The following is a 26,859-nucleotide window of genomic DNA, read 5'->3' on the forward strand; positions in this document are numbered from 1 at the left end:
CCTGAAATCTAATTTCAGGTCTTCAACAAATCAATACTTGGCTCCTTTTGTTTACTTAGCGACCACCAAAATTCATATAAAATCCTGTTACAGGCTCGAACGCTGAATCAATGAAGAGAGGGAAAAGCCTGATCAGAGACTAAACGCCTCTGGTTTCAGCTCCGTACCTCCATGCCAAGCTGCAGCAGAGGCCGTCGGGAGTGTTTTGATAGATGTTTCTATGTCTGTCACCACAGCAACATCACAGCTGTGCACGCTACAGCCGCGGAGCCTTAGAGACGGGTGTTACGTGACCCACGCACATGATGGGAATGTCACCATATCCAATGTTTGCTACTCGCAAAGAATTCATGATAACGATGTCATTAGAATACCCACAGACAGTTTGAACATCGTAGCAAACCTGCTGCCAAATCGATATGTACACGTGTTGTTGTGTGCTTCGTCTCTCTTCTGAGAAATTAATTACAGCAGAAATACAACTGCAGTGAGGTGTAGCCAGTCTGGAGGAGCAGGTGACTGCTGGCAGGTTACATACAGTATGATTAGATGTGTCGACGGTCCCTGCACACTGGTCTCACAGCTGCAGAAACCACGTTGTGGTGAATTCAGTTTAACTTGGAGTCGACGAGCACGCTTGCGAAAGCTTGGTTAGTCAGTTAGCAGCAGATAGCGATCAGGGCCATTTGGGTCTGTATCATTCTGATCCCAGCAGTGGGATGTCACTGTTGCAGTAGTTCCATCATGTAGGAGTATCATGGCAGTACACTGCAGGACTACAGCCACATGTGACATTTTTATTTTTGGGGGAGGGAGGGGGCCTCGAACCATCAATTCCTAGGTTAAAGTCAGAATTCTGAGTTTGATGTCTGTCCCCTGTTTCTCTCTGTTTCGCGTCCCGCCTCTGCAGTGCTGGGTCTCGTTTAGGTTTTTGATCCGTCTCTTCACGCTTGTTGCTTGTTTTCTGTTAGTGTACAGATTAAGCAATAAGATCAGCATTTTTAATCAGTTCCTGTTTTTATTTTGAAAATTACTTCTCTGTTTGCTGTTGTTCCTCTTTGTCCTTTTTCCCACCCTTTTTTTTGAGTGATTCACCAGTATCTTGTCAGTAAATTGCCCCACTTCTCAGAACACACACACACACACACACACACACACACACACACACACACACACACACGGTTGGAATAGTGTGACACTGTGTGAGTAGAACATCTGCAGCGTTCACCAGCAGCACAAATAGGGACTTTTCTGATGTCCTGCAGACGAGGAGCCTGAGAGTGAAGGTGAGCTCCTGTGGGAGGAGCACCCAGGTGTCGTTGCAGTCACCTGAAGTTGATTTGACACACTTTTGTGATGTAACAGCTCTCGCTCTCATCTTGTTGTACGTTAATCTGTCTTGGAAATTATAGTCGCCGCACGCCTCTGTCAAAGAATATTACATTCGTATTGATCCCTCCCTCCCCAGGGGAGATTCAGGGACTTTTAGACTCTCCTGCACTGTTTTACATTTGCATTATAATACATTAAAGAGGGCTGCAAAGTCAGAGTGCAAATACTATTAATGAGGTAAGCTCATGAGACTTTCAATTACCAACTCAGGGATCTCAGTCTGTATAGTATACAGAGTATTCTTACTAGCAATTTAGCTTGACTTTGTAGCGATTAATCAAAGACATCTGGGCAATTTAGAGCATTTAAAACAGCCATAATTAGAAGTGCAGGCCAATCATTGTGACCTACACAGCAGGCTTCTTGGGAAAGGGTGCGAGGATTACTTTGGCTGGGTTACTCCAACAGAAAGTACTATCCTGCATTACAGTGAGAGTTTGATGGAGGATTGTAATGCACTGCAAAGGGATTAAACTATGATTAATCCAGAATCCCCCAGGAAATTAAACAGATAAGTAGTGGGTTATAAGAATGGAGCTTACTTGAAAGAAAATCCATTTTCTGTGGCCTTGCACATAAACCCTGGCATTACTAGATTTACAGTGCCTGCATGTACATGCAACAGAAAAAATAGAACGCAGGCGTAATGGTGAAATTAAAACTTCTTCCAGCCCTAATTTGTTTTGCACCATTTACAGCTCTCCTGCCTGCATAGCTGGTGTTTTCAATTAGTGCCTCTAATTCAATTTATACACGTTTCCTAATGAATCATTCCTTGGAGCGTTTATTGTTGCACCGACACTGAATTGTGATGAGCTGTCAAAACCTGCCATTGTTCCCATTATATTCATCTGTGTTCATGTATTTCTTTCTAAAAGAGGTTTCAGGTCAGTGGTTTAATGGAATATACATTCATTCCCATATGCACCATCTGAATGAATGATTTCATTAAGTCTTGTACAAAAGGAGGATTTATGTGGAGTTCAGGGAAACTATGACACCTTTCCACATTTTCTGCTCTGTTTTCAAATGCTACGTGTTTGTGAAGGTTGGATGTTTTTAGGAATAAAATGGTCGGATGAATAGGTTCATAATCCACGGTTTAAAGATGGAATTTTGGCTCAGTGGTTCTTCTTCAATAAGCCTTTCGAGCGGAGAGAGACAGAGCTTGTAATGGAGGTGTGACCATGAATGGGCATCTGCTTTAATTTGATTATTAGCCTGCAGCAAATCCTCTGTTCGCTTAATTTGTGGCATAACTATCGGCCTCCATCTTCTCCCTTAACAAGTTTCCTTTTCTTCCTCGCCCTGTCTTATCTGCTCTTGCCTGTAGAAAATCAGGCTTTAATTTCAGTTCCAGTGCTGAACTGTCCTTGTGTTTCTTATTTGATGTATTTACTGTATTTTTAGTGATGTCATCATTCCTATTCGAACCTAACATGGGTCGGCTCTTTGCTCCTGCAGTTTTTGGGAAATAGTACCCATACATGCAGCTGCTGAGCCCCTGTGTCAGCCAGAACTAGTGGAGCAGCTGTAGCAGCAAAATGGGCGATGAAATGTCAAGCTTTCACAAAGCGATTTAGTGATGTGTGAACGAGAGACCTTTCACTAAGTCCTCGGTGTGTTTGTTCCGTTCCAGGGGGACACGGGGGAGGCCGGGGCGCAAGGAAACCCAGGACATAAGGTACAGTAGCTCCCAGCTTCAGCAGCGGCTTCGCTCAAAGGACAGCAGTCATCTGGCAATTGAACTAAATAAGATTATATTTAAATTATCAATCATTTAAATGAGGAAAATGCTGCCATAACGCCCGCTTCAATCATGTGACCAAGATCAGAAGGTGATGCAGTTCACTCTGTGACTTTGTTCAGGTACTTGTTTTAGTAGGTTTGTGTTAACCGGGTTAATATTGGAATGTAGATGTCCATGTGAACGCCGCCGTGTGCTACTAGAGGTTTCTGTGCGTTTCTGTCATTTAGATTTGTTACATTTGATTTTTTAAACGGCTCCAAAGTTTTCGGCTGTGCTTTATTAGAAGCTGCAGTGACCACAGTGAGTGTGCAACATGCTGCTTGTAGGCCTTCATGTTTGCTGGTTCTTAAACATGTTTAGCGTGGCTCATTATTAGCCTGAATAAAACAACTCAGATATTCACTCAACAACGAATCAAGTACACGTGACAAATCTGCAGCTGAAGTGCGTTTTAAGAAGTAAAAGGTGCCACACACACTCACAGTGCCAATCACTCAGTGCCGTCACTGAGTGTTAGGATCAGCTGCTGTATTGTTGGTCTGATTAAACGGGACCTGCAAACACATGCGAACCTGTTAGACTGGCTGGAATCCTGCTTTTCAAAGGTCGTATGAACATAACTCAGGAACGCCATTTGGGATCTGCACCTGTGAACACGCTTCAGTCAGGCCTGACTTGCTGTGGACGCAACCAGCCGAGACACCTCTTAAAAAATCAGAGTGGGTCTGGCAGGTGCTGGTGAACCACTGCAGGGACCAGAGTCCAGTCCTGGGTAGCAGCAGCAGGTGCCATTGGTCCAGCTGGCATCTTCCTCAGAGGAGAAGCCAGAGTCGGGATCACCCGCTGCACCAACATGGACTACATGGTCCTGCCAGAGGGGTCTGGGGTTCTCTCAGGAGTGTTAGAGCTGTAGTTGTCTGCATGGATTAACAAGAATATATTTAATAGAAACATTCACACTTGTTGGGTGTCCAGTGTTGCTGCTACATTCCTGAAGCGGCTCAGCAGATTTAGCAGCTCCCTGTTTTACAGTTGGATGTTGTCATCAGTAAGACGGTCGAGCGTTTACTTGGGTATCTCTGATTAATCCGGGTCAGTCTGCATGACGGAGAGCAGCAGCCAGTGGGAACGCCGTCTCACGTGATGCCAGGAGGTTTGGTGGACAATGAAGAACAAGAAAACAACAATTCCTTGTATACAAACGATGGGAAGGATCGGCAACACATCAGTCAGTCCTGGACCTGGACCTGGACCATGGCGTGATCCCGACTGATGTCCTGCTTGAGATGATAGATGCGGAGCTCAAAATGTGTGTGTGTGTGTGTGTGTGGCGGGGGGCATATTTCCTCATGACCCTTGATGGATAGAGTAACACCGATCGCTCTTTCCACTTGTGCTGGCTGATGTGAGGCCCAGTCCAGGAGGCAGCTCAAACCCTTCTGTTACACAACAGTGCAGAGGAAAGGTCAGCAGCAGCGACACTGATGCTAATACGCAGTAGCTTGTTTCGATGTTATCATGCTTTACCTCCAATTTTTCAGATGTTTCTGTTTTTAGAGAAATTTTAGCTTGATGTTTTGTACAATTGACACAAGGCACTTCAACCCTCTTGGATGAATGTGAACCCTCAAGGCTCCATATGTAGCCACACCATCAAAACAATGTTGTAAGAGCAATGATATGGTCGTCCTTGGATGTTTGTTCGAGCTTCATTGGACATGAGGTCATGCAACTGTATAGGATACCCTTTCATGCCAGAGCCAAGGAGCCACCGGACATCTCACACATGTCTGGCAGAGCCAGTGGAAAGTAAAGGGCAGGGCAGCTGCAGAAAAATCAGTGATCAAGAAGATATTTGTGGAAATAAGCCTCTGAGATGTCGTATGCGTGGAAATAAGCCTCCAGCAGCTTATTCTCTGACCTACATTTAATCTCACTATACAACGTGCAGTGAGCTCACACAGTCAACAGGGTTTGCTTCTTGTGCACAGTTTCTCAGAAGCCTGATTTAAAGTTTGGGATTTAATTGCAAACATGACATCAGAAGGAGACTTGGACTCTCATCACCTTGAACACAGTTGAAGCAGAAATACACCTTGACTTGTTTGCACGTGGTGGCTCAGTTGTTCCTCAAGCTGGTCTCCCGCTCGCTCGTGTCTCTGGTCCGTTCTTGCAGCTGCACGACTCAGCTCAGGTCTGCCTGAATTCGCCTTCACTGGACATCATCTAGTGGTTTGACGCGTCTTCCTCTTCAAGTCACAACACGTATCCACGAGAGAACCGCCAGCTTCAACGACCTCTTCTGGAAAATCCTCTCATCTTATTCCTCAAGACACGGATCGACTTCAATGCAGCTGTCAGACTAATTTATAGTTCGAACTTTATCAGGTTTCCCTGACGAGGGTCCGGCGCCCGGACACGGTAAAGATGTTGTTTTGGAAGTGAAGACACTGCAGGGGATTTTGTTTGGAACCCTCCTGGGGTCTGCCTTTCTTCCGACGCATCGGCCTCTTACGGATGTGCGAAGTGCTCTTTTTTTGTTTGTTGACTAATCTTTATTGACAGTTGTCGGCTCACAGGACAGCCCGTGGGTGCCCACAGCCGTATGTGTTAGCACATGAATCATTAGCACAAATCATCTTCTACGATGCACGGTGTGAGTCACCTCTTCGTCTCACCATGTTTGCCAGCTTTACTGCCTGTTTTCAGGCTGTATAGACAGTTTTGTGATCAGAACATGAGAGGGGTTAGTCAGAGAGCGAGTCCCTCCGCCCAGACTGCATCCAGGTGCTTTGGAACTAAAGACCTCAGCCAAACTCAACAGGGCACCATGGCACTCTTCACTATTCCTTGGGTTCTTGGGTTCTTGCTGCATCCACTATGGTTGCTGAAAATAGGCCTCATACTAAAAGTGATGATGTAATTAGATTGTGTGTACACCTTCATGCTAATTGGAAGAAGAGATTATGGATCAATAATTAAATCTGATCAGGATTATAGTCAGTCTGCATGATTCCAGTTATGTTTAACAGGAAGTGGCATTACAGGACCAAGCTTGGACAAGTTTAACAAAGATTGAAGTGTAAACTTTTCAATGGCCTTTTCTTTGCCTTTTAACTTTCAATCCTGTCATTAAAGGGGGAACTTGGATCAGAAGGGCAAAAGGGAATCGATGGGGCGAAGGTAAGGACTACTATCTCCAGCAGACATATATTCCATACAGAGCACATCAGCCAGATCTCGTTTCGTCAGGGAATCAATTCTTATAGGCTTTTCATTTTCTGCGTGATGCCCTGGGGGTAGCAGCGCGGCGGCAGCAGCTTCTGTCTGGCTGTTTTGGGGTGCCTGTCATATCTGAAGTAGATCTGAGTGTGTTCTAGACCTCGGTGTCCTTCTGCACTGAAATTAATTGATATGTGTGCTGTGGACTCGGCATACTAATGGACTAAACTAATTTCTCAAATTACTGTGAGACCCCTCGATGTCATTTCAGGTTAAACTTCATTGCATGCTCTCAAATGTGACTGCAGTGATTTCACTAATGCACAGACTGTTAGCCTCAGAGTTGCTACTGTATTCAGCAAAGACATCCACTTACGAGGATTGTTTTAGCTCAGCTTTAGAAAAGAATCCCAATTCTTTGGGGTTGTTATGTTGTCTTAGTCCAATTAGACCAAATTCCCTTCAGCATGTCCACAGTGGTACAATGTGGCAGTGATGCAGTTGGTCAGTTCAGGGGTGTATTTTCATCACCACATCACCCTGAGTAGACAAACAGCTGCCACAGAAATCCTGCTCAAATAAAGGACTTTTGAAATTGGAATAAGTCAACAGAGAAAACGTCGCTTTGTCTGTAAAACATTCTCTGGAGCCCCGCAAACATATTTTGTACTTGCAAGATGTAACTGATAAAATGTGGCCATAAGATAAGATCATTTGTTCCCACGCTTGGATTAATTGGTGGTCACACGATATATTCTGACAAGGTTTGGTTCATTTCTGGGACCAGGTTCTACCTCATGGCCACAAATAAATCAAATCACTGGAACGACATACATGTGATGGCCATGGGAGCAAGTAACATCTCAGTTAATCAAAGTAAAGTTACAAGTCACTTCTTGTGGCCACAAATTGTGGGAACAACTTGTGTGCACCCCAAATACTTGTCTGTCTGTTCGTGCACCAGCAGACGTGTGTTGTGTTCACGTTGCTGGTGATAACAGTGGAACTGAGGGAGGCGTTTCTCAGTGATTGAAGGACACCATCAACATGGAGGACGCCACTCTCTCAGACTTGCTCCTGACTTGTTTTCCCACCAGCATCCAGCCCATCAGTATTTCCCTGCATTACTCTAGGAAGGACAGACGGGATAAAAGCAGCCTAATTGTGTGTGTGCAGTAATCCAAGTAAATGCAGGTTGAAGTGAAAAAAATAAAAAAGCTTAATTAGCAGTTTACAAACTCAAGCTTTAGCTTCTTCCCCCACAAGCAGCAGTGCTGACTTTGTTCTAAAGTAAGTTGCTAATGGCAACTGGAGAAAACAGCTGACGTCATGTGGACATTTGCATGTGAATGACAACATCAAGTTTTGTCTTATTTTTACAAAGAAATTTGAATGAGAGTAAGACCACGAAGTTCCCTCCACTCCATGAAAGGCAGAGGAGGGAATCATAATCCCAATATTGTAAATGCAAGTGTGTGAAATCAGACATTTGTATTCATCGATCACTTGTGGTGCTCCAGAAGAGAATCAGTCAGCTTCAAGAGGAGAGTGAGCGAGTGTGAACAGCTTCTCCTGCTGGATGAACTCCAGTTGACTGGACATGAGAGGCACGTTAACTGGCAACAGCAGGAGAGCAAAAGTTGTGAGATTTTTCACCTTCGAGACATAAAGTCACTGGAGGGTGTCTGAAGAATGTAGTGAGCTCCTCAGTCGGCTATATGAAAAATATCTGTGACAAATGCTCCCCCACCAGCCATAAATATTAAACAATCCATGTGAAATTAAAAGAACACAGCATTTGTAGATATTTATGCTTTTGACAACAACCAACCTTCAGTCCGATGACAAGATCAATATCCATTTCATCTCAGCGTGTCCAGAACAGCGACAGTTTCCCTGCAGGTCAGCAGGGGAGTGGCCGGGGTTTGATCCATGGGCTTCTGCTCAGGCTCCAGAACAAAATCAAAGTATTTCACCTTTATGCAAATGTGTAACCTTAACTTATATGAATAATAGGGTGTAATTTTGTAGCCCGCTGAAACCACATTCACAAAAGATACAGCTTCTCAAAGTCACCCTGACAAACACGATGCTTCTGGAGAGGGCCGGGGCCTGGTGCAGGCGTCTCGACTGCATCTGATAATATTCAGTTTCTCAGTTAATATTCAGTTTCTCAGTTAATATTCAGTTTCTCAGTTAATATTCAGTTTCTCAGTTAATATTCAGTTTTCTCCTGCTAACTACCGTAAGAACAGGATCATTTACTCACTCATTTGAAACAAAAAGGACAATTAATTAAGATGACGACTTCATTCATCAGGAGAAAGTAACTTTTTCCCTCTAAATAAGTTCCTGATGGAGACCTCAAAATTGAGTTTCCGCTCCTTCGATCACCTGATTTCTGTCCGCTAGAGTTTGAGTCAGCAAAACATGGTGGCAGAGGTCAAACTGGCAGCGTAGAGAACTGGACTTTAACAGCATCGTCAACATCTGATGTTAAACACCTGCCTGGCCTTTAATGATCAACACCGCCGTGGCCGCTGTCACATGTTGAGATGACGCATATCTGTGGTATGCTAACATGGCTCCTAGCCTTCAGTGACATCACCACGTCTGATTGGTTTGTAGCGTGTACTGCGGAGCGCGGCAGGCACGACCAGCTAGTTAGCATCTCCAATTAAGGATCATCTCTCCTAAGCAGCAAACTGCTCCCCTATGTCACCAACTGGTCACTGATTTGCTGGTCTGTGTCTTCCTGGGGAGGGAAGCCATGGGGGGGTTGGTGGTGAAAACAGCTGGCTGCTGCAGCTGAGAGCTGCACTGAGAGGGACAGCAACCTTCTGATCTTGGATTTATTTGATTCATTTACTGAACTGTTCATTTAGACGAAGTCAGGACACTGGCATCCATGTCTGAATAGTTTATACTGGTTTCCCCAGTGCCTCCATTAGCAGGCTGCTCCCCTTAACCAGTTAATCACTTCCAGTAATGAGTTGTAAGAGTCTTCTTGTGAGGAGACCAGATGCTCAGGTCTGGAATGTCGATGTGACAGTTGAACGACTCTCTTAGGGTGGCGTTGGTCACAAAGACGGCTCAAGTAGCGCCACCGTGTAAGTCACACCGTGTATCATATGCTGATATATTTGTACCTGTCTTCACGTGGGAGCTGATGTAGTTTGGTTGTTTCATTTAGTCTTCGTTATTCAGTCAGGAAGATTCATGAGAGGAATGAGTCTCCCTTTTCAGCTAGAATCAGAGTACAGGTTTTACCTTCACCTTCAGCCGAGGGGAAGCCAGAGAGGAGCCGGGCCACATTCCTGTTGTTAATGTAAATCCATTGGAAACCTTTCCTATTGTGCAATAAAACTTGCTGGGAGGTTTCAGTTAACCTGTTTGATTACCAGATCTCTGCTTCTTTACTGCAATTAGCTCATATTCCATTTTTAATGCTCGTATGTTATTTAAGGCTCCAGTTGACACCTGAGACAGCAGAATTCGATGTATGAGCATGTGATCCCTGATCGTCTTCCACATACACGTCCCGCAGGACCGAAGGAGGCACGGCGAGTCATCTCGTGTGACACATCTGTGAATACATGATGTGCGAGTGAAGGAGTGAAGCAACACTGATAGAGCACGAGGCCCCCGTCTTCCTCCATGCACACTGTGGTCCTTTGTTTACCTTATCTAGCTCTCAGTATTCATAGCCATGCTAATGAGGTGTTTTCTACTGCTCAGTATCCCTGTGATTGGGTTCATGCTACGCTGTGCGTGGCCTTGTATTGCTGAGCACATGGAAAGTCACAAAGGCATTTCCTGCTGTGACCTCCCTGGCATTTGTAGGCCAGCACTCAAGATATCTGAGTCACTCTGAGATCCTGTTCCACGGCTCTTTAAAGGCCTGTCATTCAGTGGAACAATATTTCTCCTTCAGAATGCCCTGAATACTTACTGCACCTACCACTGCAAGTGAATAAACAAGTTGATTCATTTGTGTACAGTAGCTTCAACCTGCATCATGCCACCTTCTGTCGGACAAGGGCGCCAGCCTGCAGCTGCTCCCGTTAGTAAAGGTATAAGCAAACATAATTAGACTGCATTTGCCCGTCCCTGCCTCTCTTTATTTGCTTGCTTAGTTGTCCTGTGCCAGGGAGTTGCCAGATTGTCTTGTGGCCGCGCCGCTGCAGGAGTAACGAGACACAGTGGTGTGTGTAATTAGCAGGCGAGTGTACACAGCTCCCCACAGTGTTCTGACCTCACGCTGCAGTGGCGGCGGCTGCCACACACAGGCTCTCCCTCCTATCGTCATCCCCCCTCACGAGTGCAACAAACCCAAAGCCTGCAACAGAAGCTAACACTACAACCAGCCTGTCTAGTCCACGTTTCCCTTCATGTCACGGTGCACCTGAATTGGTCCTGTGGGCCGACGGCATCTTAGCTCGGCACTGAAAAACAATCCACCTGCTCCCTTAAGGGGTCGTTAGGTGTTTTCTGCTTCAGAGGTGATGTCATCGTGACAGTCATCAATGTACCTTCACGTCATGTATAATCATGTTGCCAAGAACAGAACCAAAATAGCAGTTTTAAGTGCTTCACTTGCTGCTTTTCCTGAAATAATTTTTCGCTGCAGCACCAGAAGCCCCTGCGCTGAATCAGCTACGTTTGTTACATCATACACGTACTTTGAAGAGTACAATTACTTGCTGCTTGGAGCAGAACTACAATGCTTTCCAAATAATAGTTGTATGACGTATAACCAGTCAAAAATGATTCATGTCCTGTTCCAGCCCCGCTGTTTACAGACAATCTGTTTTTCCATTTTAGACATATAGTTTACATAGAAATAGTGTTTTTATGTTCTTCATTGTATTCAAGTTGTTTTTAGTTTGCATGTCTGGATCAGTTACCAGCATCGTTTTTCAATAATTTGCAAAGCACTTTGGAATATAATTTATTTAGTTTGAAAGGTGCTAAATACATAAAGTTTGATGGATTTACTGAGTTTAGTTTGTATTAATATGAGCTTTGATGTCCATTCGAGTCGTCCAGGAACAGAGACAGGATGAGGAGGCGTTCTGTGTAAAACTGGCATTTTACAGCTACGCCTCAGTGGTACGAACACGAAATGTTAGTTTTAGTTCCTGAATAAAAGACAAAAGGCTGAATCGCTGTTTTCCTAATGGTGATAATGGCGGCGACGGTGAATGACCTGGAAACTTCTTCTGCTATGTGAGAAGCAAATAATGCAGGGTGAAGCAAAGACGAGGGAAATGTAAGTTGTTTTAGTTTGAGTTAAACGGGACAAAGTCAAACTGAAGTTGATGAAGACAAATTTAACACAAATAGAACTTTTTGTTAAAACTGTTTAAAAGTGATCATAATGGCAAGAGAACATAGACAACAATTAGCATGGAGCACATTGAAGTATTTGTACATGTACTATGTGAAACTGCGTTGTTGGTATGATTGAGGTACCCGGTGGCGTTACAGTGGCAGACGTGCAAAGATGGCGGAGGAGAGACGTCGTGGCTGATCGACCTGAATCTAGTGTGTGATGACGACGTGTTGCCGTGAGAAAAATACCTCGCCAGCTCACACAAATGTATTCCAGTTGCATTATTCAGCTGGTATAATGGGAGTCCCCTGACGCTCCCTCTGTTAACATGTCTGCAGTCTGCAGCAGGGCATGCTGGTCCGTTACCCTACGTGCAACATTATAGTAACAGTGTCTAGTCCGTATTAATAGTGTTGCTAGTAATTCTAATTTTAGTAACCCTTAGCAGCCTGAGACTGATGGTGATTATTCTTCTTCGACTGCGGCAGGCTGCCATGAGCCAGCCCGCTGAACTCACTCAGACCTCAACTTGAGCTGCGCTTTGTGACATTTCAGAGATCTTTGACCAGCAGTATGAGAAACGTTCCATGACGAGTCGCCAGCGCTAGAACAGTGGGATGTTTCATGGCCACGCCAAATCTCTTCTTGAATAAAAGGAACATCCTTCTGTAGTCGAACAAATGTGACTCCCTCCATGCTGGCAGACACCTGCCTTCAGTTTTCCAGGGGAGAGGGAAGATTTCAAATTCAACATCCACTGGGACACGGGCATGAAGTGAAAAGATTTTGGAGGGAAAGGTCACTCATGAGGACCTCTGCACACTCAGGAATTTCATTTTTGTGGTGGTATTTCAGCAGTGTGATGCTGTTGGTGGCAGTTAATGAAAATGAAATTCCCTTGTTTTCAATATTCAAAAACAAAAATCACGAAATGATTACGACGTGTGGTGAGAGCCAGTCTCCTGCTGCAGAGTTCCATGTAGGCACTTAAAAGCAAAGGTTCAAGTTGTGGAACTGTCCGCTTGTGAGCAGGTCTGTTTCATCAAGCATGAAGACGTGAGGCGGTGTTAGCAGGGACGCGGTGCAGGTGTGAGGTACGCCTGCTCTTCACCTGTGCAAAGTCCCACTGAGAATCCCTAAAACAAAACAAATGGGAAATGTAGGTATGCATACATCAGCGTACATCGGTGTACATGCAGGACCCGTCCGCTACGATCTGTGGCTGCTGACTGTTGCCTCTCAGAAATGTGGCTTTGTTCCAGGGATGTTGTTGATTTTTGAGATTTCAATCAGTCAATAACTTTATTCGCCCCTGGATGGGCCGTTAACGTTGGGCAACACATAAAGCACAAAAACATCAAAACACAACACCAGAAGGCAGTAAAAACGCTATCAGACAAAAAGACGAAAAACAGCATTTTATATGGAAATGCGTTTTACTGAAGTGAAAAGTGTTAGGAAGCGTTTGAACTCACCCACCGAACTGACGAGTGGGGACGACACGTCAGCTTTTCTCTCCCAACAAGAGACTCAATGACTGTGGATGACGTTTATATTTCAGGAGCCATTCGCCCACTAATGAGACAAGATCTGCTTATTATGCAAATAGTGGGAAAAATTCGTACATGATTAATCAAATACGCTCCTCTAATCGACAGAAGCTGGAGTTGTTTACGTGCTTGTTATCTTGTGCCCGACGCGCCTTCCTTCCTGACACATCTCTGGTAATAACGCCAAGGAAATGTGCTCTTGGATCCCCTGGTGTCAGATCGGCCCAGTAAAGTGGTTATGCTGTCAATTCCAATAAAGAACTGGGCTTTCATGTGCGACTGTCAGACAGCTGTCCTGTTATTGATTGTGTGTGTGAGCCCAGGGTTGACATTAAAAGATACAATCAGGTAAAAATGTGTCAGAATTATGTCATTACAGGTGCAGTTCATAGGGAAGTTGCATCAGCTGGTGTTACCGTCGGGCAATCATTTTACACCTGTTTAATGGTCACGTGTCTTCTGAGTGGGAGCGGCTGAGATGAGGCTTGCAGGGAATATAGCAATTAGTCACGTCTCTGGTGGAGCCCGACTTAATGCAATAAGGGTACGTAATCATCTTTGCAGATATATAATTCACTATTAATAGCCTTTCTAACGCTATATTTAACCGTGACAAATGATTGCATTTCTGAGTCTTTTTACAGACCCTAACCTATTTAAAAGAGGCGCTGCTATTGGCCCAAATGTGTCACACTTAACAAGGCTTGCTGCTGTCAATATGTGTCAGGCCTCATTTATCAGCAATCGCGCTTTATCTCAGCTGTCCCTCTTCTTTCACATTTCACCGCCGAGGGGCTCGACTTTGCCCCGAGCTTGGGTAGTTCAATCTTGCCCCCCGGGGGGTCGGTGTAAAGCCGTACAAGCAGTCCTCATCTGATGAGGGGACGCACCGGGGGGCTGGAGGATATGAAACAATGCAAGAAGCTGGTAGGGAGTCTCTCAGTGGCTACATGACGGCCGACGATGTGCGCTGGTGAGAGGCTGCATGATCCTACAGCAGTGACACCTTACTGACATCCAGTAACACGTCTCTCTAACCGTTGCAGTGGCTGGCTGAGAAAATTCAATCTGTTGTATATTTCTTTATTTCCAGGGTCTTAAAGGGGACCCGGGGCCAGTCGGTCCAGCTGGTCCCAAAGGTGACAAAGTGAGTGGACTGGACACAATTACACTGAATAATGCAAATAGACACTTGGGTGGATCTGCTTGACTTTCATGGCTGGGCTGTAATCCCGTCTCGATGTGCTTCCCCGTGTGTTTGAAGAGCTGCTTGCTCCTCCAGACCTGCGCCACTGACGAATTCTGCTCTGCCTCACGACTCAGCCGGGCCTCATCGATAGTCACATGTGAGCTTTCATCCCCGGCCGGGAGAAAATGCTCCACTCACCACGTTTGCAGAGTGTTTGTATGTTCAGAGGGGTGGCGCCTGTCATCCACGCATCAGGCAGAATCCCCTGATCTCACCCCTCTAACAGCTTTATGTGGTTGAAGCCCTCAGCCAGAATGTGGGTTGCGTCCCACTGCTGTCTGACTTGGGGGCTGTTGGCTGAGCGCGCTGAGTCGGCTGAGACTGAGACTTCAAGGACTTTCTTAGAAATAGATACCATGTATATCAAAAATATAGAAACTACAGTATTTTAATGGAGAAATCTCTTTTTCTCCTAGTAAAAGAAATTCTGATGATTGATGACCCATCTTGAACTCGGTGGCTTTGGACTATTTTCTCTGTTATAAGCCCCTCCCACGTCTGTCATGTGATGCTCTGGGGCCCTGAATGACTTTTCCCACAGACTTATGTCGTGAAAGAAGCAGCTCATAAATGGTGGATAAATTGTTTTGATGGTTACGACAAGCTGTGATGAAATGACTCAAGTCAGCGTCTCAGTTGAATCCTTTTGGTCTGGTAGGATCTGGGAGGCTTGAGCCGAAGCTCCAGGTGAGGGGATATAAAGCTTCACACGTCACAGCAGCTCAGAGGAACAGTTGGGAAGGACGCGAGCGATAAGAAGCAAAACGATGGAGTAACTCATCCAGAGGGGTTATGAACAACGCTACTCGCTTCACGGTTTTACTGGAAACACGTAACTGTGGGAGCTAATGGAGCTGTGACGTGGGTGTGATGGGCCTTGAAGCCAGTGAGGTGGAACAGCAGCAGAGGAGGATTCCGATTTCAGATCTCTGCGCTCGTACGCAGCCTCTCTCTTCTCTGACATCAGTGACATGAATGAGATTAACTTCTGATTCAAGGCAGGAAATGTTTCATTTAAAGTTCTCATTTCCTTTCATCTGTATGAGATGAAATGTTTTTCCTGTAATTAGTTGCTATATCTCTTATTTTCCTCCTTTATTGGAGCTTTTTTTCCTGTTGTCGTTTTTTGGGAGAACTCACCACATAATTGTATGTGCAGCGCTCTCTGCCAGCCTTGAAGTTATAATGAGGTCTGTGTGTTTCTGTAAAGACAACAGAGAATCACAGGCTATTTCATCCTATTTTCCAGATGGGAGGATGGGGGTGAGGGTGGGGGAGTGTTTGTTTGTATTGAACCTGACAGAGGGAGGCAGATTTGAAAGCGTAAGGTAATGAGTCTCCTGAATATCCCAAAGCAGACATATTTTAGCTGTGACATTCATTTAGACAACAAAATGGATGGGAACCACAAGCAGGTTTTTTCTTTCATCCTGGGCTGATATTGGGCTCCTCTGCCGAGTCACAACTCATTCAGAGGGAAAAGGGAGATCTGCACAGACATCACGTGTGTGTGATATGTGGGTTTTATGGGAAAAGGCAGAAAAGAAGTGAGGCAGTGGCAAGCCTGTGACATCATTGCTTACATTTGGCTACGCTGGTGTCAAGAGACACCCACTCCTCTCCTTATATGACGTTTCATGGCTGCCTGTATGTCACAGTCGCCAAACACTGTTATCATACCTGTCACTGGTTAATGCTGCGATGCGTTTACATGATATCGAGCGGCTGTGTTTATTTTAAGCTTTCACATTTAATATTGCGAGCCCACCTGCCAGTTGTCTGCTGGCGTGGAGGCGTCGGACAGACTTCAGCTCATGATGTACTGTAAATACCAGTTAATGGTCTGTGGAGCATACTGCATATGCAGCACCGCCGAGTGAACCCCCGACCGCTCCGGTCCGTCTTATCCATCCTGACACTCTGACTGGATAACAAACACTATGGCAGCTCCTTGGGCTACAAGATAAAACCATTTTAAAAAGTTGTAAGAGTTGAACTCATGATTATTGTCATTCTCAGGGTGACATCGGGCTGCCTGGAACTCCGGGGCTGCCGGTAAGTTCTCACGTACAGCGACCACTCCGGTATTGCACACCCTTGGCTCACCGCACGCCTCCATCTGGCACAAACACGTAAAATGACGTTACACAGCAGACCCACAGAAGCAACACCAACTGGGTGACATATTGGATCCCTCCTGAGAGAGACACAAAACCACTGGCTCAGCAACCTGGATTCTGGGAGGAGGATAATGTTGTTTTGTGTCTACAACTTTATTGGATCGTCATTTTCCCTGAAAGCTCCTTAAAATTAAATTCACATTTGAAAAGTTATTTTTTATAATGCATTTCCCTGGCCTGGTTCGCTAAAGGAACAAAAACCTACTTTCTTTGGGTGCTGAAAACACTGCGGTTGGTGGGAGGCAGCGCTGCTGCAGACGGGACTCATCCCTGGTCACACATGGTTGTCAGGAGCAACGTGTCCAGCTCCCTGCCTGTGTGACTCAATTAGGGGTTAAAAAAAATCACATCAGGTATAAGAATAAATTAATGTGTACAATAATGTGATGACTGAGGCCTGCCGCCACGGTCACTGATGTGAAACAACAAATACCGTATAAACAGGACCTGAACGTCTCCCGTCTTCAGTAGCCTACCACCCCAACCTGCCACCAGCGCCTGTCACATGACCAGACATGTGACCACCACAAAAGGTGATTCTGAATGGTGACATGTGCCTTGTTTCCAAGGTGCCACCACATTATGTGTTATCGCCACACAGTACTCACTTAAAGGTCATTTCGCTGTGGTGTCCGTCCATTTGGCCCACAGAGGAATCAGCACGTCATTCTACCAACTCCCGCTGGGGGGTCAAAGACACAGACCTGTGAGGACGGGGACGAGCAGTCAGGCTGCTGATGGAGGGTGACAGGTAGTAGACACCTGTGTGAGACGCAGTGGCTGTCCCTGCAGACGTCCTCCATTCACACACCCCTGGGACCTTATAATTGGACTGTCTTTCTCTGTTGTCCTGTAAAACCAGGAGGCAAACATAACCTAGAGTGGCTCCTGTCCATGTATGTCCTCATGCATGTTAGCGTAGCCAACTCTCAACACGCGGCTGAATGTGTGGACACAGACACTCCGAATCAGTTGAGCCTGCCGAAGGCTGCAGGTGTGAACAGCTAAGTACTGTACAGCTAAGTACTGTATGTACAGCTAAGTACTGTACAGCTAAGTACTGTATGTACAGCTAAGTACTGTATGTACAGCTAAGTACTGTACAGCTAAGTACTGTATGTACAGCTAAGTACTGTACAGCTAAGTACTGTATGTACAGCTAAGTACTGTACAGCAAAGTACTGTATGTACAGCTAAGTACTGTACAGCTAAGTACTGTATGTACAGCTAAGTACTGTATGTACAGCTAAGTACTGTACAGCTAAGTACTGTATGTACAGCTAAGTACTGTACAGCAAAGTACTGTATGTACAGCTAAGTACTGTATGTACAGCAAAGTACTGTATGTACAGCTAAGTACTGTATGTACAGCTAAGTACTGTATGTACAGCTAAGTACTGTACAGCTAAGTACTGTATGTACAGCTAAGTACTGTACAGCAAAGTACTGTATGTACAGCTAAGTACTGTACAGCTAAGTACTGTATGTACAGCTAAGTACTGTACAGCAAAGTACTGTATGTACAGCTAAGTACTGTATGTACAGCTAAGTACTGTACAGCAAAGTACTGTATGTACAGCTAAGTACTGTACAGCAAAGTACTGTATGTACAGCTAAGTACTGTATGTACAGCTAAGTACTGTACAGCTAAGTACTGTATGTACAGCTAAGTACTGTACAGCAAAGTACTGTATGTACAGCTAAGTACTGTATGTACAGCAAAGTACTGTATGTACAGCTAAGTACTGTATGTACAGCTAAGTACTGTACAGCTAAGTACTGTATGTACAGCTAAGTACTGTATGTACAGCTAAGTACTGTACAGCTAAGTACTGTACAGCTAAGTACTGTATGTACAGCTAAGTACTGTATGTACAGCTAAGTACTGTACAGCTAAGTACTGTACAGCTAAGTACTGTATGTACAGCTAAGTACTGTATGTACAGCTAAGTACTGTACAGCTAAGTACTGTACAGCTAAGTACTGTACAGCTAAGTACTGTATGTACAGCTAAGTACTGTACAGCAAAGTACTGTATGTACAGCAAAGTACTGTACAGCTAAGTACTGTACAGCTAAGTACTGTATGTACAGCTAAGTACTGTACAGCTAAGTACTGTACAGCTAAGTACTGTATGTACAGCTAAGTACTGTATGAACAGCTAAGTACTGTACAGCTAAGTACTGTATGTACAGCTAAGTACTGTACAGCTAAGTACTGTATGTACAGCTAAGTACTGTATGAACAGCTAAGTACTGTACAGCTAAGTACTGTATGTACAGCTAAGTACTGTATGAACAGCTAAGTACTGTATTTACAGCTAAGTACTGTATGTGTACTGTCATAGCTAATTGAACGGAGAGTGTTGGATGTTGGGGGGGGGGGGGGGGTCCTGCTGGTCAACTTGGTTCCGCTTGTTATCCAAGGTCAGAACTCACAAGTCAGTGACAGATGTACCACAACACGACTAATTGATTTATTCTCCAACGCGCTGCAGGGAGACAGTGGTATGTTTTATTTAGGGAGTCCCAGGTCAGAGCATGAACAGCCCCTGACCCGCGTACGAGAGCAGCTGTTTCCAACAAAAGTCAACAGTGTTTGACTCTTGGATGCCAGTTGAAAGGCAACACCAATTATTTGTCTTGTTTTTCAAACTAAGAAGTGTCCTTGTGTCGGCCTGGTGGACAGAGAGGGGCTGTAACGTCCTAACGTCTGCCAGGGTCAGCGAGGTCAAGGACAATGATCTCATGACCCTCTGTGGTGCTTGAGTGTGATGTGTGTTATTATAGCGTCGCCTTTGTCATGATGACTGACATAGAGCTGTTTGTTTGATTCTTAGGCTGATAAAGAACGTCTTAAAGGAGATCAGGTACTTTAATTAGGATTGTTTTTAATGAAAATATCTAAAAGTGGTGATTTAAAACTGAATGTAAGTCTTTGTTCCTCATTTTCAGGGCTTTCAGGGTGACCGGGGACAGAAGGTAACTCATCAAACACGTCTTTGACTGTTGTATCCATGTTTTTCTTATTTACCAGATTATTTAGCAATCAAGCTGAGTTATTAAGTCCAACACACAAATATTACAACCACCACTAAACCATGACTCTGAATAATTGGGTGCTGTTTAACAAAGGCTGCTACCAGACTCATGAGTCCTGAACGGGGAAATAAGTCGGCACGTTCAGTTCCCTCGTCTCAAAACCAAGGCGTTTCTTTTGTTCTTGATTCAGGTGTGTGGTTAACACTCCCTAGAGACATTTCAATGTTTTTTACTACAGCAAAAAATACATTGGTAATTACTGCACTTCTGAAAACTTTTATAAGTCTTACCAAAGGTGGTTGCTAACAAGTAGCTAACAGGCCTACAGAGGTCGCGGAGGACGTGTAACAGACATTGAAGATGCCTGAAGTTTCCGATGTTGAATTCATGCGTCTGAGGTGCCGTTCCCTCATAGCTTAGCGTTAGTTTATGAGCACTGAACAAACGTGAGGCTCATGAAGTTTTGCTCACCACAGAGTTTATTTTTGCGGGAATCCCATTTGAACCCCAGGAGATGCTAACTTCTACTACAAATGCGCCTCATCCCTGCAACATTATGCAACGTTATGTCACCTGAAGTCCGGTCATTGCAGCTTCATGAGCTGCGTCTGTTCATGGACTTTCACTGAGCTCATGCAGCTGCCTATGAGCCCTCCAGCTCATCCGCCTGCAACACAAATGACCAGCTACTTGTTTTTTGTCTTAGCAAGAATCCTGTCATGACAGCCAAGTATCACCCGATTCACGTAGATCTGTGTCCTCTCCCCAGGGACTGGCTGGGCTGCCGGGTCAGCCAGGGGAAGCAGGCAAAGAGGGCAAAAGGGTGAGTAAACACACTCTGTCCATCAGTGGTGTGGCGGGGCTGTTGGCCTGGGCCAGAGCCAAACAGCAGCTGAGCTGTTGTTTTGGGGGTGATGGTGTGGTGGTGGGGGGGCAGATGGTACGTGTGTGTGTGTGTGTGTTTTGAGGGGGTTGTATAACAATAATTCATTCAGCTCCATTCGCACGGGGGTTCGAAGGTTCACTTGGAGTGTGACTGGCAGCACACATGGGGGTTAGCACTGGACCACACAGGTCCCGGATTTGGTCAGAGAGGATGCCGGTACGGAGGACAGCTGTGGGTTTCAGCCGTGTCGCTACTGTTACCTTAGTGATTCAGGCTTCTATTTGTCATGAATAACTTTTAAAAGTAGTAAATTCCAGCTGAACAGCTCAGAAAGTTTGGTCTTAGATTGAGTGGCTGGTGTTCAGGCCTGAGTCATGGCTCGTAGCTTCGGCTGACAGCGGGAATGTTATTGTTGCGTGCTGAGAAGCTGCGTTCGAGGACAGGTGGCGAGAGCGACCTTTTGTGTTCAGCTTAATTGATTTGGTGGGAATACCTCTGACTCTCTCCATAAGAAGGCGCGCTATTCCGTAACAAACAGCAAGAAAAATGTAGCTCCACTTTAGTGAACTGTAGAATGTAAAGCAGCTCTGGTCGTAGGGCAGCATGAAGTAGGTCAGGCTGATGTTTGTTCCAGATTAAGAAGCAGCCAAGATGAGACGCGATCCTCGAGACATCTGGACATGAGTCTCTACTCTGTGTGAATATTTAGACTGAAAACGTGTTCCAGTCGCATCAGTCTGTCATCAGTTTGCTTCAGAATCTGTTTTCAGGGTTCATATTCATGGTCAGCACTCGTCAGCTCAGTGCTCCTGTGTGTTTTATCTCATTAGTTGGAGGTTATTTTAGCAGACTGAGCGTCAAAGGAGCTGCGAGTCAGAGGCATCAATTAGCATCTGCACTTTCCTTCCAGAGTACATAGTTTATTCCAGATCTTCCAATCTTTCAGTCATAATTGGCTTTGAGGAAACGGAGTGTTGCTCTGCATTTGATGTCGTGGCATCTTGGTTTCTTCTGGTACGATTTCTCGCAGTAGTTATTAAAGAATCAGGCACCTTGAGTTCCAGCTTCTGCCTTTGCTTCAAATACTCTGCGGCTGCAAGCGCCACATACAAGCATTCCCTCATGCCTTCAGCCATTTCACCGCTAACACCCAGGAAACAGGCTTCTAGTAACACAGAGCCCTGTGAAACTGCTGCCGTGGCCCCTTTGGGGACAGATAAAGTTTTACTTGTTACTTTGACCAGTTGTCAGGTAAACATGCAGGAGGCTTTAAACTGGGCATTTCAGACTTCCTGCTGTTGATGTTGCTAAAGACACCGTCCCGATCTATTAATACCTCGACTTTGATGACAGGCTGACTTCACGGTGACTGTTAACGTGCTAAGGTTGCTGCTTATTCTTAGCTCTAGGGGTCACATGTGGCCTCAAATTTGTTGACCAACCTGTGTTTCTGCAGTTTGACAGCCTATTTCAGGAGGGTGGACGTGTATCATTATCAGGGGCTCGCTCGCAGCCAGCTGATCCAGCGAGAGACTCTCACCTAATTAGCAACTCTTGTCTGCGCTTGCAACTTATTACTTTCACCAAGAGTCATGGCTGCTGTAAAAATGATGCAGAATATCTTGATGGAGACTGACCACTCGGCAACCTTCATAAAATAGCCGCCAGTGGAAAGCTTTCACAAGGCCTTAGATTCAAGCCAGACCATCTCTCACACTGTCTACTTCAATTTATTGTTGAGGAAAATACGACCACTCTAAGCCATTTAGATCCACTTCAAGGAGACGTAGAGGACATTGGAGTGAGGAAAAGGAGGACACAGCACTGATCCTCCTCTGAAGCTTAAAGCAACATATGCAAGACAGGATATCAAGGGCAGTCACCCTACCTCTTGTGCGACCCTGTGTGCAGCATTCACAGAATCTTGATTTTATCTTATTACCTTGATGGATGACTGGCTTGGTTTTTCAGGGTAGAGGCCAACTGTGTCTACAAATGTATGAGAATATATCACCCTCACATTACACATTTCCATTAATAGAAACGTGAATGCTTCTGTCTGTTACAGACGGCACTGAGAGGAAAAAAGACTTTGGGAATGAGCAGAACAAAAAAGAAGCAGCAGTTAAAAGGACACGTCCCGCTGGCTGACTGTAGCGTGCTAAAATATTCATCGAGCACTGTAACGGTGTGCTAAGGTCTGTGTTGTCATCTCGCCCTGTCCTGCACAGGTTGAGGAGGTTAAAGCATGCATGGTAAAGGAACAACCTTGGAGGCCCCAGTAGTCATTTATAAGCCAGCTATTAGTTACAGTGTGCTCATACAGCCTGCAGTGTGGAGAAGCGGCTGGCCAACAGGCAGATATGAGAGGAAATATGGCTGACTGTGTAATGAAGTCTTGCATGCATGCAAAAGTGATACGGTGGCAGAGAGAATTGTAGAAGTACCAAATGACGTAATTTTTTATGCTCAGAATAGGACTGAAAACGTACGCTTGGTCAATGGTGCTGCTTCCTTAAATCCAAAATACACATGAATGCCACGCCAAGCTGGCTTTATTCATGTCAAGCCAAGTCCTCCTGCACACTCTGGGTCGCTGGTTGGCACCGGGTTGCGAGTGGGTTCAGTGCAGACACAAGTTCATGCCTGGGAAAGGCACAAGGTTCCTGTGGATTAATAAATAATCACCTTAAGAAATCCCCCTTTACAAGGGAGGTTTGGATGTTTAATCCATGCCTAACACCACGTGAAGCCCCAGTCGTTGTGTATACTTGAGTCAGAAAATCAGGCTTTGCTGAATATAAGTCACAGACCAGCGCCGTATGTCGGCATTTGATGTGGGACCATCAGACATCAGAAAAAGATGATGCAGTGAATAAATAAGACTATTTTCAAGTGGATTCAGGTGATGATCACAGGATGCTCGTGCTCGGTAATCGGCTGGTATCTGAGCAGTGTCGGACCCAGAGGTGCAGAATCAGCAGCAGAGGCCAGCAGGAGCGGAAGAATTGAGATTTATCGCAAAATCCAGGAAAGGAAGAGCTGCTCACAAGTGACAACTAAACCAAAGATGTGACAAGGACTGAAAGAACCAACGGGACGAATGACTGAGGAAACAAAGAACAGCTGAATGAGATGAAGCTTACGATTAGAGAGGCAGAGTAAACCGCTGGAACTCAGGGAAGATTCCAGGTCTAGATTTCACAAGACAACCGGTATCCAATTAAAACAGCACAGAAATCCAACGCAGAATGTCAAACCCAACAGGCCAAACAGAACTGGGACGGAGGCAATAATCACATGGTGACACTCCTCACCTCGCTGCAGTTCCCCTACTCAGCTCCAGCCACGGAGCGCGAGCGTGCGTGAATGACAGAGGCGGCGTTCTGGCTACCAGTTGGCGTTCTTTCTTATTTTAAGGTTAAAGGGTTCCTCCATGCCGCAGCGATCTCTGCTCCAGGTGCTTGGCAGGTGTGCTGCAGTGTTTGTTCTTGGTCGACATTCACTCACATTAGCCTATGATGTAGATGAAACTACTGTGCAGCTATAACTACCATCATAACTAGAACACAGCAGCTCCGGAATGAACCCTAGAGCTGGGTGGTGGTGACTGCCAGCTTCCCCGACGAGGCTTTTATTGGGATATTTCACCACTGAAGAGGAAACCAGAGCATAACCGCGCCAGAAGTACTCAGAACGTGTTTCAACTATCCGCAGGTATACTGGGAGGTATTCCTAAGAATGTGTCCATCCCATTTATGCAAATTAAAGTTTGCCTAAAAATATAATCCAGTACCGTTCAGCAGCACCAAAGAATAAAGCTTCCAAAATGACCATAAAAATAAAACACCTCATAAAAGGAGGGTTTATTGCAGGGCTGTTGTATTATACCACTTTAGTGTTGTTTAAACGAGTGTAGCTGAGTGAGTGCAGAGATCCTTCAGATCAACGATGCAGTGGAGATCCCTGTTAATTTAGATTTATTGTAGTTGGTTGGATATTTATGCAGCTGTGTGCAGAGCAGAAGTCGCCACATTTGGAAGAATACTCCTAATTTGTAGCTGTTGAGTTGCAGTGTCGTTTATTCAGCCTCAGCTGAGTAGATCAAGATTGGTGGGTGATCAGGTGAGGAGTGACGTCGTCAGCTGACTGGCTGCTGTCCCTCCCGTCTGTTACGTATCAGCATACCTAAGCTGGCTAGCCTCGTCTGTCACGCGGGTGAGGGGGACAAACGTCCCTGAATGGCGGAGAGGTCAGGAGACAGACTCACCTCAGTCTCTGGCTATAATCTCCACGACATCACTAAACTGAGAAGGGGATCCACTTGGACAATCAGTGGTGATCAACACGTTTCCTACGTTGAATCAGCTTCCCTGCCTGGCGTTTAATAAATGATATGTTCCTCCTTGGATTACCTCTGAAGTGATTAAGATCTTTTTCAGGGGTGTGTTGATTGTACTACAGTCTCGACCCCGGTGAAAGAGTCTCATATTACTTATGTTCCTGCTCTCACGACAGTGATGCTCTGATGCTGCTCAGACATGTGATCCACCTGCCGGAAGTCGGATGAAACCAGACAAGAACTTGCCGCTAACAGGACGTCAACAGTTTGGATTGCTCCGTTTCTCAGCGAAGACTCTCTCCTCCAGTTACATGGGAGAGGCGCTATTTGTAAAATATACGAGTCTGTTACCTCCAATCCGTCAGCTGCTGTCACGTCACATTCATCAGCTGTCATTGCTCCAGATCATGTGGTAGCGCCGTCCCACATCAATGCATCAGCGAGGACATTTCAGTTCTTGAGTCAAAAACGTGAAACAATGTAAGTAGCGATTCCAACAGCTGCCGGAGCTGTTTAAACTGACATGGATATAATCTGTCAAAACACAAGAAAATATCATCTGTCTTGTCAACTTGGCAACTGGACCGGTCCACTTCTCCTCAGACGAGAGCAGTAATTGCTGTCTTTTGGAAGTGATAGTGGTGTTTACATTTTCCATTTCTGCCGTGTGCTGAAAGATGGAGACAGCTGTCTGTAGGACCGGACCCAAAGCACATATTTTCTTCCTTGAACCTTGCGTTGACACATGTCAAATGTTGTCTTTCTGCTCAGTGCTACTGGTCAGATGTTCCCTATCAGTTCAGGAAACAACTATGTCATTTCCTGGCCAACTGCTGGTGCTCCTCTCTCAACACAGACCCATCGTGTGTTTGAGCACGAGGACAGTGTGTCCAGGAATGGAGGAATCCTTTTAACTGGGCACCAATGTCCCGCTGGCACTCTATTAGATGGCATTATGCAGGTGCACTGAGGATAAAATATTTGTGTCAGATTAGATACAACAACATCCATCTACTTAAAACTAAATCTATGTGTCCCCATTGCACAGTTAATGGCTTTTGTCATTTAACCTAATTTGGTTTGAAAAACTACGCTGCTCTTTGAAAACCAAACGTAGAACAGTACCGGAATTTAGAAGCATCTCCTCTGCAGGGCTGAGTAAATGTTGTTTGGAGATAATTGAGCTGCCACCGTGAATATATTATTCATGTTTCGCTGGATGGACGTGGCTGAGGTTCATTTGGATCGGCTCGTGTGTTTGCACACACCAGACCCCTGAGTGACGGTGGTAGGAACATTTGGCAGTGGTTTCCTGCTCGGTAGGTGGAGGCTGACACGAGCATCCGAGCAAGTGTAACAGACTGTTGACCTCCAGCAGAACACCTGCAGGGCCAGATTATTAAGTAATGAGTCCCTGGTGAGAATACCAGCCTTGCTGCCAGGAGTTCTTTATGGGAGGCTGCGCTGATTTGGGTGATGACACTAAATTACCACAGCTCCTTCTTGTTGTTGGACTCAGTGTGCTGTAAAATAATGTTCACTACTGTGTGCAGGACTTAAATCTGTTTTTCACTCTAAGGTTCCAACAGAAGCCTTTGTTGCAGGGCTGAATTGACATTCCAGCTTGAGACGAGATGATTTTGTCTTTTCGTTTGGTTTCCCTCAGTCAAATCGGACCTGTTTACGATGCTTGTCTGTCTTTTCTATGAGATTTCATCACCGCCGCCACTGAGGTCATGAGGTCACTGGCGACGGTTTGACTGTTTCCACACACAGGTGCCGTTTCTTAGCGCTAAGCAGGTGGAAACCTTTGAAAATTGCCTTTCAGCACCAATCCAGAGTCCCCAGGCCAGGGGCATGTGGCGGGCGCGCGCCTGTTAACGCTGTCCTACCGGCAACACGCGGGTCACAG

General features: G+C 45.4%; 1 protein-coding gene across 1 annotated transcript in view; it reads left to right on the plus strand.

Moving 5' to 3' along the window:
* The window catches only part of LOC147248015 (uncharacterized), a 97,891-nt gene that overhangs the window by 11,913 nt on the left and 59,119 nt on the right, over positions 1–26,859 (plus strand). Inside the window, 6 exon segments of the mRNA XM_086181252.1 lie at positions 3,032–3,076; positions 6,281–6,325; positions 16,518–16,553; positions 19,518–19,547; positions 19,633–19,659; positions 20,489–20,542. Of these exon segments, the coding sequence (XP_086037378.1) occupies positions 3,032–3,076; positions 6,281–6,325; positions 16,518–16,553; positions 19,518–19,547; positions 19,633–19,659; positions 20,489–20,542 (237 nt within the window).

Source organism: Aulostomus chinensis, chromosome 16 (genome assembly GCF_037954235.1).
Source record: "Aulostomus chinensis isolate RoL2024-O1b breed Wild chromosome 16, RoL_Achi_v1.0, whole genome shotgun sequence".
Taxonomy (NCBI): Eukaryota; Metazoa; Chordata; class Actinopteri; order Syngnathiformes; family Aulostomidae; genus Aulostomus; species Aulostomus chinensis.